The following is an 18,110-nucleotide window of genomic DNA, read 5'->3' on the forward strand; positions in this document are numbered from 1 at the left end:
GACAGGTTCCTTGGTCTGTCATTAGGGTCTTACCAGGTTGCTGTTTTCTCTCTCAGAATATTTGAGTGGATTTATTCCTGGGTGCATTGGCTTGGGACAGGCTTAGCGATGCCTTCCTTACAGTTCTGTGTGTTGGCCCAGTCTGTAATACAGCCCTTTTATGAAAATCCTTGTTCTGAGCCTGTCAGTCATGCTGAATTGCTGCTAATGTTGAAGGCACATCTGCCAGCATTGTTCAGCTGGCAGCATCCATTTTCTACCATTAGTATCAATACAATACTAATCCCCCTCTCTGCGTTAGTACTACGTTGGTGATACTGAAATCCTTAGGATGTTCATCAAAATCAGGTCAGTGCCACTGGAATTCACAGTCCAAGACCCCTGGACTGGCTCTGATTGCAGACCAGTAGCATGCTCTGTATCTGGGACTCATTCAGGCTCTGTGACGCTGGGCCACTAATACAGTATCCTCAAGCTCTCTGTTACTAGTCAGCTGTACTGTCCACCCAGGGCTTTACTTACACTCAGCTTTGGAGCTAGCAAAACTTTTCTTTAGGATTTTCTCCTTTGCACAATGGAAGAACTATTTCTGCTGGCAAATGGAAGTGAAGTTTGTGCATTCCTCTAGGTGCTTCTTTTATGTGTCGAGGAGTCGGAGCAGGGCTGCCACCCTTTGCTTTGACAATCAACCTAATAAGTTTATGATGATGCTTGAGAGATGCAAGGGAAGGGAAGGCAGGTGGATTCTGGTGGGGGGAGGAGGGAGAGGGTTTATATGACTCGCCTAATACGCTGTCGCCTATCCTTCAACACCCAAGAGTAGATGAAATAAATTAAGAGGGTGTCCAGTATCACTGTAGATCCTGCGGGGGTTGAGGCAAATGGGCTGTGCTCTGCAGTTCAGTAAGTCTTTGGATAGGCATGTAACAGCTAACTGGAGTATTTCAGGACAAGTTTCTCCTCTTCCTGCACTCCACAGGGACAGGTCATGGGAGGGTTACTTAGGTGTCAGGTGTTTGTGCCAGTTACACTGCTGTAATTCTTCTCTCCTCTGTTTTTCAGGTACAATGGTTTGGTGACTGGCTCACGTGCCAAGGGTATCATTGCCATCTGCTGGGTCTTGTCCTTCATCATTGGCCTGACACCCATGCTGGGCTGGAACAAATGTTCCCAGAGTGAAGGTCAGGATACCAATAACTCGTCTCCAAACAACTGTAGCAACAGGATGGTGGCTTGTCTCTTTGAGACTGTAGTCACCATGGAATACATGGTCTACTACAACTTTTTTGCTTGCGTGTTGTTACCCCTCCTCATCATGTTTGGCATCTATTTGAAAATCTTCATGGCAGCCCGGCGGCAGCTGAAGCAGATGGAAAACAAGATGGTGCATGGGGAACGCTCGCGGTCCACTTTGCAGAAGGAGGTCCATGCAGCCAAGTCTTTAGCCATCATTGTTGGACTTTTTGCCATCTGCTGGCTTCCACTCCACATTATAAACTGCTTCACTCTTTTTTGCCCGGGTTGTACCCGTCCTCCCCCCTGGCTGATGTACCTGGCCATTATCTTGTCTCATGCCAACTCCGTAGTGAACCCATTGATCTATGCCTATCGGATCCGGGAGTTCCGACACACCTTCCGGAAAATTATCAGTCAGCATATCCTAGGAAGGAAGGAGCAGTTTAAGACCGGTACTGCCAGCTCTCGGACTTCAACTCATGGTGGGGATGGGGAGAATGCCAGCATAAGGATCGGTGAATATGCCCTGAATGTATACACCAATGGGGAGATCCACAGAGACCCTGAAAAGCAGGACCTGAGCAAATGCAAGGCAGGTTTGGAATGGCACCAGAATGGGAATGCATTGGACATGGAAACAAATGGGCATATCCCACATTCTTGCAAAAACGGGGACCTCTCAGAGGCAAGTAAGAACATAGAGCTGCTTAGTGAAGAGCTGATTGGGACATCCACCTCTTACTCTGATCTGGAGAGTTCAACCTTTGCAGCAGCTGATGTTTCCTGATGACTTGTATCGAGTCTTCCTGATCAAATTATTTTTTTCTTTGCCCTGTCAGATGCCTCTATACGGGAGAAAGGGAGGCTGGGAAGAAAGGGAAGTCTGTGTCCATGTCTTTCTGGTGAAGGGGGTCCTTGCCCAGGACTGATGGGAAGATCGTAAGAGCTGGGCCGGAGAAAAGTAATGAGAGAGTTTTGAATGGACTGTGGAAGAATAAAAACTCTATCTGTCAAAGGTCCAGCTCTGAGACGCAGAGAGAAGCAAACTACGGTCAAAGCCGACATCCTGAGCTGAGCACCAGGAGACTGTTAATTCAGGGTATATTGTGCTGTTCTCCACTGTACTATGTGTCTGTGGATGTGTGTTGGTCTAGTTGTCTTCACCCACAGAAATAAAGGGCTGGTTAGAAGTATTCACATCTTCATGAAGAGGGGTGGGACTTTTAAGTCTGCAGCCTCTGTTAAAAATGTAAAGGGCATAACCGTGCCTGCTGGTCAGGAACAATACCTAGGAAGTGAAGGGATTCTCATCCGGAGCTTTGGACACCTTAAACTACATAACTGTTTTACTTTGTTGTTTTTAAAGCTTAACTGCACCACAGGTTTCCTGACTTTTCTTATCACCACTAAATCACATCATTGTAGGACCTGCTTCTTACTTCTAATGGTTAGCAGTTGAAGCATGACTATACACAGCTCCCAACCCTGCCCATGTCCCTGATAGACCCAGCACGTTGAAAGAAACCAGTAACTATATTTCACAGACCCCCGTTTCATTTAAAGAAGTATGAATATGAAATTATTTTAAATAATTTATATTAGCCAAGGGGCAGAAGGCATGATAAGGTGGCAACCTGGAGACTAAACGGTTCAGAGAGGCAAAAGCTTTCAGAGGCAACAGCCTGCTTCATCAGATACTAAGGGGTGAGAGCAGATCTGTGTTCTGCAGGTAACAGTGCGACAAGGCAGGGGTAGGGAAAGGTGCCCAGGAGGTGTTGACAAGTTTGGTGGATGGCTGGCAGGTGCACTGGGAGCAACAGAAGGGGATAGGCTGGAGCCAGGGCCAGGTTTGTGCTGTCTTAAGAGTCATCTCTCTCCATCTGTCTTTGTATCTGCCCAGCTATATATGCAGAATTAATCATTCTGTGTCCATCAACCAATTTTATCTCCCATTCCCTCTGCCCTCTGGTTTAGAAATATTTTCTCCTTTGAGCATAAAGTATTTTAGAAAACTGAACTGATCCTGAAAGCCTGAAATTCAAGTGAATCCAGGTTCATGAAACCCATTTCTCCTAGAAAATTGACAACTGGGAAATCCCATGTGTTTCGGTAATGCGTGGGTATAAATTGTGAAAGAGTGTATCGGACTTCAGGGGGGCATGTCTGCGTGGGCCGTTCCTATAGTTTGATAGCAGAATCGGCTCATGTTTTGGGGAACTGGAAACCAGAAATACAAGTTTAACTCTTGGTGTTAGCCTGCCATAAAACAGAATCTAGTCTGCATCTCTTGCAGGGTGTATTATAGTGTGGTGTATGCTAAAGGCTTTTTACTTGATCTGGGGATGACAGCACTGCTTGTTATTAGTGAAGTCCCTTAACTCCAAGGAAGGTCAGTAAGATCTTTATGCTGCCCCCCCAGCTTCTATCCTACATGTGCCATATATGCAACTGAGAAGCTCTTCTGGAGACTGCCTCAGTGGCTTCTCTAAATGAGTATTACAGTATTAGACTTGGGTATCACAAGGCTTTGAGGGTGAAAGGCAGGCATTGGCTTCCCTGCTAGAAAGCAAGGAGTTTACCCATTCCAGAGATTTTCAGATCTGCTTTCTGATCCTGAAGCACCATGAGATCAGACCTCAGTCCTGTTTCTGGGACAGATTTGTACATTGAGCATCCCAGCTCTCAGATCAGTGTAAGTCTTGGGGAGAGGAATTTTGAAAATTGCAGGAGGGAGGAGCACTACTGGTGTGCATTTTTCTTTGGTCTTTGTTTTAAATATTAGTAAACTTAAATGAAAAGCCAGCTTTTTTTCTTTTCCTGCATGTTCCCTGGCTGAATCTGAGACTGGCTTATAACTGAGACCATTTAACTAAAATTTCCCCAGGGTTTGTTATGGTGCTTTCTGTGAGTCCTCTACAAAAGGACAAGGCAAGTATTAGAACAATAGACTTCACAGTTTAATTGAGTTACTGTTTTTGGCATGAGTCTTCCGTGTTGTCTCCTAACGTCAGAGGGATGGATTAACACAACAACACTATAAACACCCAGTAAACCATTTCCCTGTTCCTTTACATCACTGTTAGTCCCTCTGAAGGCATCTTTGGGGTGTTATTACCCTTGTTTTTTTCTGGGAAATATCTCTGGGTAGTTCAGGGGATTAAACCTCTGCCCTTCAGTAACCTCCCACCAGTGGAGGAATCCGTGAAGGGAAACGGGGTGGAGGTGTCTGATCATCTCTGAGCTTGCTCTGGAACTGAAGTGCTTCTAAGAATAACACCAGCTTACATCCTGTGTTTGTCAGTAGCCATTAGTTCCACAAAGGATAGCAGGGACGTGTGGGAAAATACCAGCATCACTCATGTGATGAAAGCATGTCCTCTCGTGTTCTCATTGCCATTGCAAGGGGATCTGACATGTTGCATCAGACTTGACAACAGCGAACACAGGCTCGCTGCCTTCCATTGCTACCTGAGTTTCCTCACACCCAGACATGGCAGTTTCTTCCCTATTGTCTGCTTGCTGCAAGAACAGGGTTGACTTATGTGGGTGTGACAAACCTGGGATGGTTGCTCTGGAAAACTTTGGCTAAGCCGGGTTGCTGTGCAACCTCTGTTGGTCTCCAGATGTTGTGGAATTGGCTTCCGCACTGTTTAAGGCTTTTGACCAACTGGGTCAAGTACCATTTCAGTGCTGAAATGATTAAGGCCCAAAAGGAAAGGGCAGGAATGAAATCTTGTCTCCCAAGGGTAGGGGAGCTGAGACTGGGACTGATTTGTGGGATGCCTGTAGGACTGCAGGGGCCTTCACTAGATGGACATTCCTTCCCAGGAGGAGTGGGGCAGTGTCATTTCAAGAATTTGGGGATATTGCAATCAGCCAGGGAAGAGTGAATGGTAAAATGGAGCCCATTTGGTTGCAGACCATGCATCTTTGGTTGAGGTGTGTTGGAGTTGGACCTTCAGGATATGAACTCAGTATGCTCATTGAGGGGAAATGCCAGAGAAGCAAGTGACAGCTTCTACTCTGTGCTGGGTATATGCAAGGATCTCTAATTATCAGAAATGGCATTCATTGGGAAATGACTGGCATAGCTGTGGACACCGCTGGCACACACTGGCTACGTCTACACAACAAACTTACTGTGCCCAGGAGCATCAGCACCTTAAGCCTGCTGCACTGCCCCTTGGGGGCTGACTCAGTGCAGTGTATCTGTGCTTGCACAGTGCTTCAGGTGGGCTGATCAGCACTGCTGAGCAGCAGGGTCAAGTAGCCATGCAGACTGCTTCGGGTTAGCAGGTAGCCTGAGCAGCGTGGCCCATCTGAAGTTGTCTCTGCTGGGGATGGTATGTTTATTAGGTAGCTGTGGCCCCAAATGCAGATACTGGTTGTTTAGCTCCACTTGACAGTACTGGCAACCCCAGGTGCTCAGAGACTGTGCATTTGGATGAAAAATATGCAATTAAAAAATAAGGGCATTTGAGGTTTGTCTTTGTTGCTGTCCTGCTTTTGAACCTTGTTAGGGTTCATATTTTCCTGGTTTGTTCTGTATTTAGGAGGGGAAGTACAGATGCTCATGTGAACAAGCAACTTCAAGAACTGGGGCTGTAGCAGAGACATCGCTTATCACAAGACTCATGTTACTGTGATTGGCAGTGCTGTGGCCTCATCACCGTGCTCAGTCATGACAATGGCCAGTCCAGATGCGGAGACCTGGGAAGCTGAGTGCCTCTCCTCCCCTCCGCTTCAGCCTTTTCAACTGTTGGTCTATTTTTGAGAAACATGCCCCCTCTTAAAATATTTCAGTGACAAAGGTCAGAGGTCAATGTGAAGGGGAAAGGTCAAGCACGTCTTCCTCTCCCTCTTCCCACCCACCCCCATCTCTTTTCAGTGGGGAATGTGTAGCTGATGAAATACAGCTGTTCTGGATAAGCTAAGATGTGGCTGAAATAAAGGGCAGGGGAAGATGGAGAGTGATTTCTTAGGAAGTTAAGATGCAGCGCCCTGGTGTTACAGAAAAGAGGCAGGGTTCTGCGGGAGTCGGGTTTCACTGAACTGGAACATTCTGCTAAAAATGGCCCTAAACCCCATAGAGAGACAGAGAGAGAGAGATCTGGTGCCTTATTCTATGCTAGGGAATTCAGTGAATTTCACCATTCCCAGGAGGCAAGTTCCAGTGTTTATTTGCCTTGCAGGGATTTGGACAGAGTTCTGGCTTATGGCCACGACTAACTTCATTAAGAGCCATGCTAAGGCCCGTTGTCTCTGCTAGGTGCTGTCTTGACTGCGTGTGTGCAATGCAACATGTTACCACTTTATTTTGCATAGCATCTTCCAGACCAGCTGTATTCCTGAGTGTTTTGGAAGCTTGAATAGGGCAGCTGAGAGTCCAGCAGTAGCTGAGAAATATGTCCCAGCAAGGCAGCATGTAAAAGTTGGTACGTGGAGGGAGGGTGGGCAGCGAGTGCATGCCTGTGGATGGTGGCTGTGCCAGCTAGAGAATGAGGCCTTGGGTTACAAACAGGGTTGGAAGAAATTGGGACTAAGCTGAGTTTTTGTTCACCTTTTGAATGGAACTGGCTTTGAGGCTGAAGTGGCAGGGAGGTGGCATTACTTTAAACTTCTTCCCCTGGTCTCCATTTCGGTTCAGCTTTGCACTGTGATTCTGGTCAAGGTCAAAAGCTTCTGTGCCTAAATGCTGTGTCGCTTCATGTTCCCAGCCAACTAGAAACAGGCTGCTTCCAGAAATGTTGCAAGAGACTTTGTCCTCAGGAAATGTCCACCATGCTTCCATCCCTGATGGGACTATCAGGGAGGACTCTCTGAAATGGGCTGCACAGGCAGGGTCATCTGAACATGCAGCCAGCTTGTGAAGAGATGTTGGGCACATATATGTGGCGGGGATGAAGTTTTGGGTGTGTTGTGTTGGCCTAACAGACCTCAAGAGCAGGTTAACCAGTCACATTAACTGTACGCAGCCAGATGCTTACCTGGAGAGAGAGGACTCCTGTGGGAAGGACTGAAATGCAAAGCCTGTCCGATTTGCTGAGCAGGGCACCTGTCCTTGGAGGAGAGGGTGGTTCTGGAGGGTTGGGCACATTTGGGGTAGGGGAGGATCCTGGAGGGTTCTCAGGTGTTCCCAGGGGAAGCGTGCTGGAGGATTCAGAGGGTTGAGGAGACAAATGTGCTGAAGTCTCTCTTTGGGAGAGATTCGGGCAGGATTCAGGGGGTGGGGGGAGGGTCACCACAAGTCTTGGGGCCCAGCAGCATGCCGTAGGATTTGGGGGGAGGTAGATGGGGTGTGTGCCCTGACTATCCGGGGCTGTTTACAGCAAGGAGAGCAGCCCATTCCCACCTGATTGGTACGCAGCCAAAGCAGAAGGGATTTTTCTCACCCTACCCCCTTCAGATGCTCTTTATTTCCTCCTGCCTTGATGTAGCCCAAGGCACCTCTGATGAGCCTAACCATGTTTTAGAGGAACAGATGAACGCATTGAAGCCATGCCCTTGCAAAGTGGGTTGCGTCACAAGTGCAGAACACTAGCACAGTGTTTAGGAAGCTGCCTAAAGATCAGCTCTTTGTTCTGTTGCCTTTTTCATTGAATCTGCTCTGCATCAGACTTGGCACCTCCCTGCGGTCCTGAGACCGGAAGAGGTCCCAGGCTGATGTTAATCTTCCCTGTGGCTGCGTGAACTATGAGTAACAAACAAGGTGACTCCCCTTGGTGAGTCTCTAAAATGCCAGAATCAGGTCTGGGTCCTTTCTTTGTGGCTTTCCAGGAAGCTGGGTCATGTCAAGCCAAAACAGGCCAAAATCAGGGCTGGAACCTATTGAACCTAAAGCGCCTTTTGCCTCCACTCCTGGCCTCCTTCCCACTTGCCCTAAAAGCAGATGGTTCCTTTCCTCCAGAGCCTCTGTCCCCATCTTGGTTTGTCTCCTGGTGTTCCCTGGCACAAGGGAATCCAAACACACACATGCTGCAGTCTAGGAGATCCCCACCCCTTTAATTTAAAAATATTGTAACTTATAGGTGGGATGTCCTCATATCCCTCTCTCTGCATCTGGAGAAAGTGGGAGCAGCCTGAGACGGACATGGTGGGGAGAGGTAGAGTCTGTGTGCCTATAAATGTATTGTTAAGTGCATTGACTACAATTTTTGAATGTGTGAAGTTGTCAGACTGCTGGGCAGGAAGTGCCCTGGTGCTGCTGAGTGTGATGTCTTGGTTAAGTTTTTTATTGAGCACTAAAATAAAATATATTTATAAAAGACAGTGTGAGTCTTTCTGTGTCCTGGTGCTGGGACAGCCAGCCAGCTCCTGCTTTGGTTGGACAACAGCAACATCGTTATTATTACTGTTGTTATTATTTAACTTCTGGGATTAACCCAACAGAAAGGAGAGTTTTCCATCCTGTTCCATTCCCCATCCTCTGACTCCTTCTATTAGACTTCTGTTGAAATTCTTACATTGCTCCGCAATGATGGACACCTAGAGTCTCAAAGGCCTATCACATCTCTGGCTTCCTGGGAGCCACAGGCTTGGCAGCAAGAGGGCATCACGTTGATGTGCTGTGTAATTGCAGCCCATCTGTCTGCCTGAGGTGTGCGGGGCAGCGTGGCCTATCAGGGCAGTAGTGAAGTGTGCAAATGCTACAGACACCTACTTGGAGGTAACACGTGCACCACAATGCAACTCTGCCAGCTGGGACCCGAGCGGTGGCTGGTGTTATTAGTGTTATCAGTGCACTTCAGACTTCCTGCCAATAATGCTCTGGCTACCCCACTGCTCTCACACCCTGCATCGCTCTGACAAAGCAAGAATGGTGCAGGTTGGGGTTGGAAAGCTGTGGCAATCTTGGCCCTTGGTTAATTTTTGGGCTCCAGAGAGGGCATGGCCCCTCCTGCTGCTCTAGTACCCCTGTCAGGCCAGTGTACAGCAGCTGTGTCAGGACACAGGAAAAGCTGTGTCCAGCTTTCCTCCATAGCAGCTGTGAAGCACAGTTCAGGGAAAGCTGATCTGCTACCTCAGCATCAGGCATACAGAGATGATAACGTGACAGTTCTCCAGGTGGCCACTGGTGAATAGAAACTCCCCTCTCAGACCTCTTTCTGAGGGGGCTAGTGCCCCCGCCCATATCAGGCACTGTGACCCCACTGTGAGAAGAAGCTGGTGTCCCTGTTCCCTACAGACTAGCAGTGCCTGAGCTGTGCAATCAAGTGTGTCAATGAAAAAGCCTTTTTCACAAACACTGTGTGTTTTGTTCTGAAGCATCAAAGGAAAGGAGCTTGGAGGAACAATGGGAGTTTGCCACAGTACAGCAGGAGCTCTTGGAGGAACAATGGTTGTACCTGTCCTGCAGGAAGAAAGCAGAGTACTTGGAAGAACACAGTGAGTTTCAAAACACATTTGGCCAGCTCTGGAGTCCTAACCCTTGAGCTTGACTGCTTGGCTCCTGCAATCCCAACCAACATAGGCAAAGGCAGGAAACAGAGACTTCACAGGGCTTTAGTTGCAGCCCCATGCTGAGATGTGCCTGAATTATAATTTAATATCCACTGAATTCTTTGGGGGAGAGATGATCATTCATCATCCACTGGGGACATGGGAGTTCTTGTCTATCTCTAGCTTCTGCTTCTACTTGCTTAACATGGTAACAATGGTGTGAGGCAGTTAGGTCTGGGGATGTCATTGTCATGTTAGGTCTGGGACCTAAACTACCCAGATATCTGCTGGGAGGAGCAGTCAGCCGGGTCTGACCATTCACGCAGGTTCCTAGCTGAAATACAGGACCTCCACCTTATCCAGGAGGTTCACAGCCTCACTAGGGGAGATGCCTTGCTGGACCTGGTCTTGGCCACTGGGGATGACTTGGTGAGGGGACTGCAGGTCCCTGACCACCTGGGTGACAGTGATCATCTCCTGCTGGAATTCACCATCCAGTGCAGGGTGTTGAGGGCTTATACCAAGATTAAAGCCCCTGACTTCAGAAGGGCCAACTTCAATGGACTTAGGAGATTAGTGGAGGAGGCACTGAGGGCCCAAAAGGTAGAGGATATGGGAATCCACAAGGGATGGTTGTACCTTAAGGGGACAATCCTCCAGGCTCAGAGTGTGACAGTCCCCAAGACAAAGAAGCAGGTTAAGAGTGCTCTGAAACCCCCATGGCTCAGCAAAGGCATTTGGGAATGCCTGAGGGCCAAAAGGGAGGCATACACCTGGTAGAAGGGAGGGACTATCACCAAGGAGGAATACTCCCCCTCGGCCTGTGAGTGTAGGAGGGCTATTAGGAAGGCCAAGGCAGGGGTGGAGCTCAGGCTAGTAACCAAGATTAGGGACAACAAAAAGTCCTTCAAATACATTGGGCGTAAGAAGAGGGCACCAGCTAACGTAGGGCCCCTGCTAGACTCAAATGGTAATCTTGTGGCTACGCCACATGAGAGAGCCGACATTTTTAACAAGTTCTTTGTCTGTTTTCTTGGACAGGGACCAGGACAGCTCTCCCACCACAGGTAGGGGCAATGTTGGGGATAGCACTGCTGGGCCTCAGGTCTGCGCAGATGTAGTTGGGGATCTTCTGGAAGGGCTGGATGTTTTTAAATCTGCGGGCCCTGATGCCCTCCGCCCACGGGTGTTGAGAGAGCTGGCGGGAGTCATTGCTGTGCCCCTGGCCCAGCTATATGAGTGATCATGGTCCATGGGCCAGGTGCCCGGAGATTGGAAACTAGCTAATGTGGTCCCCATTTATAAGAAAGGGAGAAAGGAGGACCCAGAAAACTATAGGCCCATAAGCCTTATATCGGTCTTGGGGAAAATCCTTGGAAAAATTATCAAGGATCACATCTGTGGGGGGCCAGCAGGGGAAATCAACATGGGTTCATCAAAGGCAGGTCCTGCCAGACCAACCTGATTGCCTTTTATGACCAGGTAACCAAATCCCTGGATGACAGTATCCCCATGGACATAGTCTTTCTGGACTTTAAGAAAGCCTTTGACACTGTCTCTCACCCCATTCTCATTAATAAATCTATCAGCTGTGGCATTGATGCCTACACAGTTGGATAGGTATGAAACTGACTGATGGGGTGCACCCAGAGAGTGGTGGTGGACGGGTCGTACTCAATCTGGCGAGATGTGAGCAGTGGGGTCCCCCAGGGCTTGGTCCTGGGGCCTACACTGTTCAACATCTTCATCAGCGACTTGGACGAGGGGGTGGAAGACACATTGTCCAAGTTTGCTGATGATACCAAGATGTGGGGAGAGGTAGGCACGCACAAAGGGAGAGAGAGGCTGCAATTGGATTTAGACAGACTACAGAAGTGGGCAGATGGTAACAGGATGGGGTTCAATGTAGATAAATGCAGGGTGCTGCACCTGGGGAGAAGGAATCCACAGCATACTTACAAGCTGGGGTGCTCCCCCCTTGTGAGCACAGAGGCAGAAAGGGATCTTGGAGTCATTATTGACTCCAAGATGAACATGAGCTGTCAATGCCAGACAGCAGCCAGCAAAGTCAACCGCACCTGGTCATGCATCCAAAGATGCATCTCAAGCCAGTCCAGAGAGGTGATACTCCCCCTCTCCATGACATTGGTCAGGCCACAATTGGAGTACTCCATCCAGTATTGGGCACCGCACTTTAAGAAGGATGTGGCCTGCCTTGAGAGGGTTCAAAGGAGGGCTACCCGCTTGGTTGGAGGGCAACAGGGCAGGCCGTATGAGGAGAGGCTGAGGGACCTGAACCTGTTCAGCCTCAGCAAGCGGAGGCTGAGGGGGGTTTAGTGGCTGACTACAAACTCCTTAGGGGAGATCAGCAGCAAATAGGAAGGGCCCTATTCTCCCCAGCAGTACCTGGGGTGATGAGGAACAATGGCCAGAAGCTGCTGGAAAATAGGAGGCACTATTTCACTGTTAGGGTGACTAGGATCTGGAACCAACTTACTAGGGAAGTGGTCCTCGCTCCTACCTTGGGTAAATTCAAAAAGAGGTTGGACGAACACCTGTCTGGGGTCGTGTGATCCCAGTGTGTGTTCCAGCCAGTGACAGGGGGTTAGACTAGATGATCTGTTCAGGTCCCTTCTGACCCCAAACTACTGGGCTTTCATAGTTTCACAAGGACACCTGGTAAGTATGGCTGATAATGACTAATTTAAAAGCCACGGGGTTTCCCTGCCTGGCTTTCTTGATATGGGAGCCTTTGGGGGCTTAAAAGCCTGAAGCCCTGTTGGCCTCCTCTCTCATCAGGGTGAAGTCTGCAGCAACTGAATGGGCTCAGCACCTCCTTGGAGGCAGGCTGTACTTCTCCAGGTTATTTCCACAGACCTTACTGTGTCTTATGGATAGGAAAGTTGTATGCCCGCTTCTCCTCTGTCCCCCCCGCCCCATCTCTTCCTTGATATCATCCTGAGAACAATGTGTGTAAATTCATGGGTACTGGAGACTATCTGAGAGATGAGACTGATGTTCCCTTCCCCTAGGACAGAGAAGTAGGACTGCTTGAACAGGATTCTGTAGATGGGGTTTCTCTTGATCTACGTGCCCATCTCCCATGCATTCCTGTGAAAATCCCAGTTTAAATGCATACCGGAGAGGAGAGCCTCAGTAACCAGCAATGGAAACAAACTTTGGTGCTACAAGGCAGCAGCTTCCCAGTAAATATGTGGTCCAAGAGGTAAGTGTGATCAGACCAGAGGGATGCCACACCAATAGAAGGGAAGAACAGTCCCTGGTAAGAGTCTGCACAGACATGGGAGGCTTCTGCTCAGTGCCCAGAAAATAACTCAGATGCTCATTTCAGAGATCTGAGCCTTTGCTGTTTGCAGGAAAGAGTCCAAAGTCCAGTGGAGAAATTGAGGGACAGCAGGTTTGAGGGACTGGAGAGCAAGGAACAGAAAGAGCAACATCATCCTGCAGTTTCTGACTGTGGACAGAGGGCTTCACGTGCAGCACAACTTAAGCTGGGTTTCATATACTGATGTAAGTTTCCCACTGGATGGGTGTACAGTAGTGCCGGGTTAGCTGCACAGTAGGTGGCTTATATTACGGTGGCTCATTGCTTGCTGAGCTTCAGCAAGCTGCTGTCCTAGGATGGAGGTTGACTTATACCAATGAAGTTTTACCCCAGATGATTTCAGGGGTAATTCTCTACCAGTTTAGGTATGTAGCACATGGCATGTGTGTTGTGCAGTGAAGTGAATTTAAGCCATAGTCAAAGTGGGGTAGATGTGCAATGCACAGGTTTACACTAGGGAGGGCACATCCATGCCTAGAAGAGTTCTGTGTTACTATATTCAAATACATGCATAAGAAATGGATCAGTAGCTTTGGGATGCAGGATGAAAGCACCAGGGTAGTTCCCAGGGGTAACCATGCTACAGGCTAAGGATGCAATTACTGCTTGCATGTTCATAGCTGGGCTGCTTTTAAGCTTAGCTAGCCTGGGGATTCAGAGCTCTAGAGCTGCAGCAGCTTGAATTTGAGCTGCTCAAAGTCCTTGGCAGGCTTGCGCAGCTTTTGCTGAGGTCCAAGTCTGCAGCTTTGCCAGTTTAAAGCCAACTTGGAGTATGTCAGTCACACCCAGATGTAGTGTAGGCAGATCCTTCAACATGGAGTGTCATGCTCCTGCCACTGGTGGTGGGATTGTGGAAGGCCTACATTAGAATGGGATTTGGCCTAGAAAGTCTCTTCCCCTATCCTGAATTAGGAGCCAAAGATGCTCCAGATGGGTACTGAGAGTTTCTGGAGAGCTCCCACCCAGAGGAAAGACTTGCAGCTGTATCCTTTGGAAGGGATCTGGCACTCCCTGGGCTGCCAAAGCCATCTGTGTTGGATGTGAGGGTAGGGGAAGGATCTTGTGCTGTGCAGAGAGCCTGTCCTAGGGAAAGTGAATAGAGAGAACTGAACAATAGGGATCAGTTATACAGGGAATGAAAAAACACATCTGGGCCATTCCAGGGTGAGCTGCACTGGTGGTGCCTCTTGAACCCATGTCCTGTTATTGTTGGTGTGGAACATGGAGGTCTGGGCCAATGAAAATAAGGAAGGAGGCCTGACAGGCCCAGATTTTATCTTTGAGTTTCATTGTGACCCTTAAAGAGTATAATAAATAGAGTTGACTAAGGAATTGGCAAGTGCCCTATAACATGCAGTCCTGGTGTCAGGACTCAGCAGAATGTTCTGCTTAGCAATGCATTCTCTTAGCTTTGTTTGTTAAGTGCCTAGCTGGGAGGCATGGTGAAGGGCTGAGCACCAATAGATGCCGAAACCATCTTCAACAGGACAGGTGCATAGTGCAGGGGTATCTGCTGATTCTGGGTGGGGGAGTTCACTTTGGTTCTATGCTAATTCAACCCCTGAAAATGGAGCCATAAAAGGGAAATGCATTTACAAACTGATGATGTTATTCACAGTGGCACAAATCTGGAGAAAGTGATAAGAACTGCCTGCGCCAGGGACTGAGTCCAGTCTCTCAAATTAGCACAAGCACTTCAAAGGTTTGAACAAACCCCACATTTGACTGTTTCTTGCCTGCATTTCTTCCAGACAGCCCTACTTGCTGCACAAAAAGCTCCAGTCACATTTAAACCGCTCAAACATTTGGAAGCCTTGGCTGATAGCGAGGTAGCATGAATTCTAGGTTTGATGCTTGGTGGCTTTTGCAGAAATCCCTTCCTTTCAAGGTCTTCTGTCAAATACTGTGAATGGCTAGTGTTTCTTGGGGGCAGAAAAGTGGCTAGGGCTTGACATCTACATGCATCTTAGAAGAGGGATGGGAATCCTATGGTGAAACACTTGACCAGGCTCTTAATGCTTATAGTATAGTAGGTTAGAAAAATTATCAGTCCTGCTGAGCTTTAACAGCACCTGTGAAGTGATGTATATGCCTGCAGTACTAGAATACTGGAGAAGTACAACTGTAGGGATTACAGCTAATTTCTTGAGGCACTTTTCTCTAATTTGTGTCCTTGCAATGAAGTTTCTGGTTCCCTCCTCCACAGAATAAGTAGCATCAGAAATGTCTGCAACAGAGCTGAAAACTTTGAACTGACACAGGTGAACCAGGACCCAATTAGGCTGATGGCTGACCCAACATACAGCCTGAAACATGAAGCTATGCAAAAATGTTTGCCATTGGAAATGGATATCAGGTGCTGCCGTGTCAAAGGAGACTGCAACAAAAGAGACTGAAAAGAGGAACATAACGTAGTGTTATGTTCAGAGATGGATGGCAGGCGAGGGCACAGCACTGTCTACATGCATCACCTGTTGTGTTCCTTGGCGGAATGAACACTTCACGTACAACAGAAACACCTCAAATCAAAGATCTGTTGATAAGTTGCAAGCCTCTGTCTGTGGGGTCTATACGTTGCATTTGGGATATGTAGACAGGAGATTCATGAAGACCAAAATCTCAATCTTGAACACGGGTAAGTCCCAGGGTGCACCTGGTAAGTCAGTGAAGACTAAGTCCCTGAACAAGTACATTTTTTGGAATTGATATTATAAAGAATTGTAATGCTCTCCAGTGGCAACTGGGGAGCTACAACAGAAAAATCCATTGATTTCTACTGCCTCTCCCTTGTGGCTGGGAAGGGAGAGCAGATGCAGCTTCAGGGAGAAAAGTGCTGCTAGCACCATCGTGCCATTGCTTAGGACTGAATTTAGCCCTGGCACTGATGGGTGCCGGTAGCAGGGTGGGGCCTGCTCGGGGTCAGTCTACTGGCCCCGTCCACCTGTTATGGGCCAACCGCCCGCCTCCTTGTCTGCCATGCCTGGTTAGCAATTAATTGTTGTTAATTAAGCAGGAGGCTGCCCCGATGCCAGGGGGCGCTATCTGCAGCTCTGTTCCTCCCCTACACCACAGCCCAAGCCTCACAGATGGCATCTGTAAATTCCTCTTAATGTTGGGGTCTTGGCCGCTGTGGGCCTACCCCTTTTCTCTTTAGCCAGGCCTGTCAGTCAAAAAAAAAAAAAACAAGAAAAACCCAACCCACTAATCAGGGTTTGACTCCCAAGCACACATGCATGCACAAACACCCCCCCCCACCACACACACACACACACACACACGAGGGCTCCTGCCCCCCTCTGGTGCTGGGGTCAGCTTACCCCTAAATACTGTGCCCCCTCTGGTGCTGGGGTCCCCACACTGCAGTGTGCCCCCAGTGAGGCCTCCTCCTTCCCCAAATAGCCTCACCCACACTACCAGTCTTATAAAACTACAAACAAAACATAAGGCTCTGGGCTATTACTTAATGTAGGCTTGTAAGGCCGTATAATGGAAAAATGACCATACAGAAACAGGAGGGGCAACATGCCTGCTTATTTTAGATGATCATGAGGATGGCTCAGGGCATGGCGTAGTCTTCCAACAGAGACTACAACCGCAGCACTGCGGTTATTGGGAGTCTCCCTCCCTGCTCCCCTCTGGCCTGCTCCACTTGCCATTTGTAGGGTCCTGGCCCTCCTCTTCCTGTCACCTGACCAGCTGCAGGGCTTGAGCCTTAACCCCTACTTGACCGGCCGGCCGTGACTGGAAGGTTCTGGACTTAAAGGGACCACCCTGTCTCCTAGTAACAGGGTCAGGGTTCCCTGTCCCAGCGCCTTTGCCAGTGCCCTCAGCATGCTGAACTTCAACTCTCACACTTGGCTTTCAGCCCTTGGGCCCAGCACTGTGAGATGTTGAGCATCTGCTGTGAAGTGATCACGGTCTCAGCATTGGAGACTGACTTTGCTGGGGTCTGAGGTGGCTCACGGTCTCCCCAGTGATGCTCAGCACCGTAAAGCAGAAACAATGCTGTTCTTTCATTTCAATGATGCCTCTGGCCCAGCGCAGTCGGCCTGTCATGCTTCTCTTTAGATACACGCTGAAAAAGTTACCAGAATAGGGGCATAATCAGGGGGCCAGAGAACTTCAAAGGCTCCCTGAGACCTTCCCTGAATTCCAAGAAGAGAAAATGCTAAAGGCTGCATTAAAAAAAAGAAGCCAGAACTATTCTCTTCTCCCACCATAGGTAACTCAATGCCACGAACAAAGCCTGAGGCCAGTTGTTTGTTGTACAGCTGCAGCCTTTCAGAATTCATGAGAAATAACACAGATTTCCAGCCAGAGGAACTATACAGGAATATCCCTTGCTTGCACTAAAGCCTTTAAATCCTCAGAACTAACCCATGCAATATAAAACTAAAGCTAGGCTCCTAGTTCCTCATAGCCACACCTGCCTCAAATGCCAGGAGCAGGACTTGTCTAAACAGAAACCTGCAGCTGTGGCTGTTGCCTCTAAACACCTGTTCTCCCTGGAGTTTCTCTCCCATCCCACTTTCTACATTTCCAAATGAATTTGTACTCAGAATGAGAACCAGACAGCACAGGTTTGTTATTAGAGAGGCTTGCAGGGACTTTTTTTCCCTATTGTTGGCACCGGGTGACCATGGTCAGATCTGCAGGAAATGTATGACTGTGTTTCCACTGTACAGTGTAGGAGAGAGATGCTACCCCAGCCTCCTGCTATCACTCTGTTACACTTCCCCTGTTAGGATCTATGATTTGTGTTTCTCTCTGGAAACCGCTGCATTCAGCCTGCAACTCCTGCAATGACTATTTAGCCCTCTGTCCCCTGCAAAACTGTCTAGAGGCTGTGGCCTACCTGCCCCCACCTACTCATATGCCAAACCCCAAAGTGCTGAAATCGAGTCATTCAGCTGCCCACCATGCAAAATTTCTAGAGGTCTAAAGACCTCCCTGTTCAGTGCCACCACAGGAGACACCTCTGGCATGGACCCATTTGTGGTTTGGTGGTGGTGGGCAGGGCCTGTACAAGCATATCCTGTCCTGAGAGCGTAGGGGACATGCTATTGACATCCTGGAAGACTAAACATGG

At 48.6% G+C, this 18,110-nt stretch overlaps 1 protein-coding gene across 2 annotated transcripts in view; it reads left to right on the top strand.

Moving 5' to 3' along the window:
- Positions 1-8,476, top strand: part of ADORA2A (adenosine A2a receptor) — a 39,221-nt gene extending 30,745 nt beyond the window's left edge. For both annotated transcript variants that reach the window (XM_090063155.1, XM_090063154.1), the window contains one exon: positions 1,063-8,476. In XM_090063155.1, the coding sequence (XP_089919281.1) occupies positions 1,063-2,023 (961 nt within the window). In that variant the 3' untranslated portion in view covers positions 2,024-8,476. The remainder of the gene's footprint in view (positions 1-1,062) is intronic.
- Positions 8,477-18,110: the final 9,634 nt, after the last annotated feature.

Source organism: Crocodylus siamensis, chromosome 9 (assembly GCF_052110815.1).
Source record: "Crocodylus siamensis isolate JL-2025a chromosome 9, ASM5211081v1, whole genome shotgun sequence".
Classification (NCBI taxonomy): domain Eukaryota; kingdom Metazoa; phylum Chordata; order Crocodylia; family Crocodylidae; genus Crocodylus; species Crocodylus siamensis.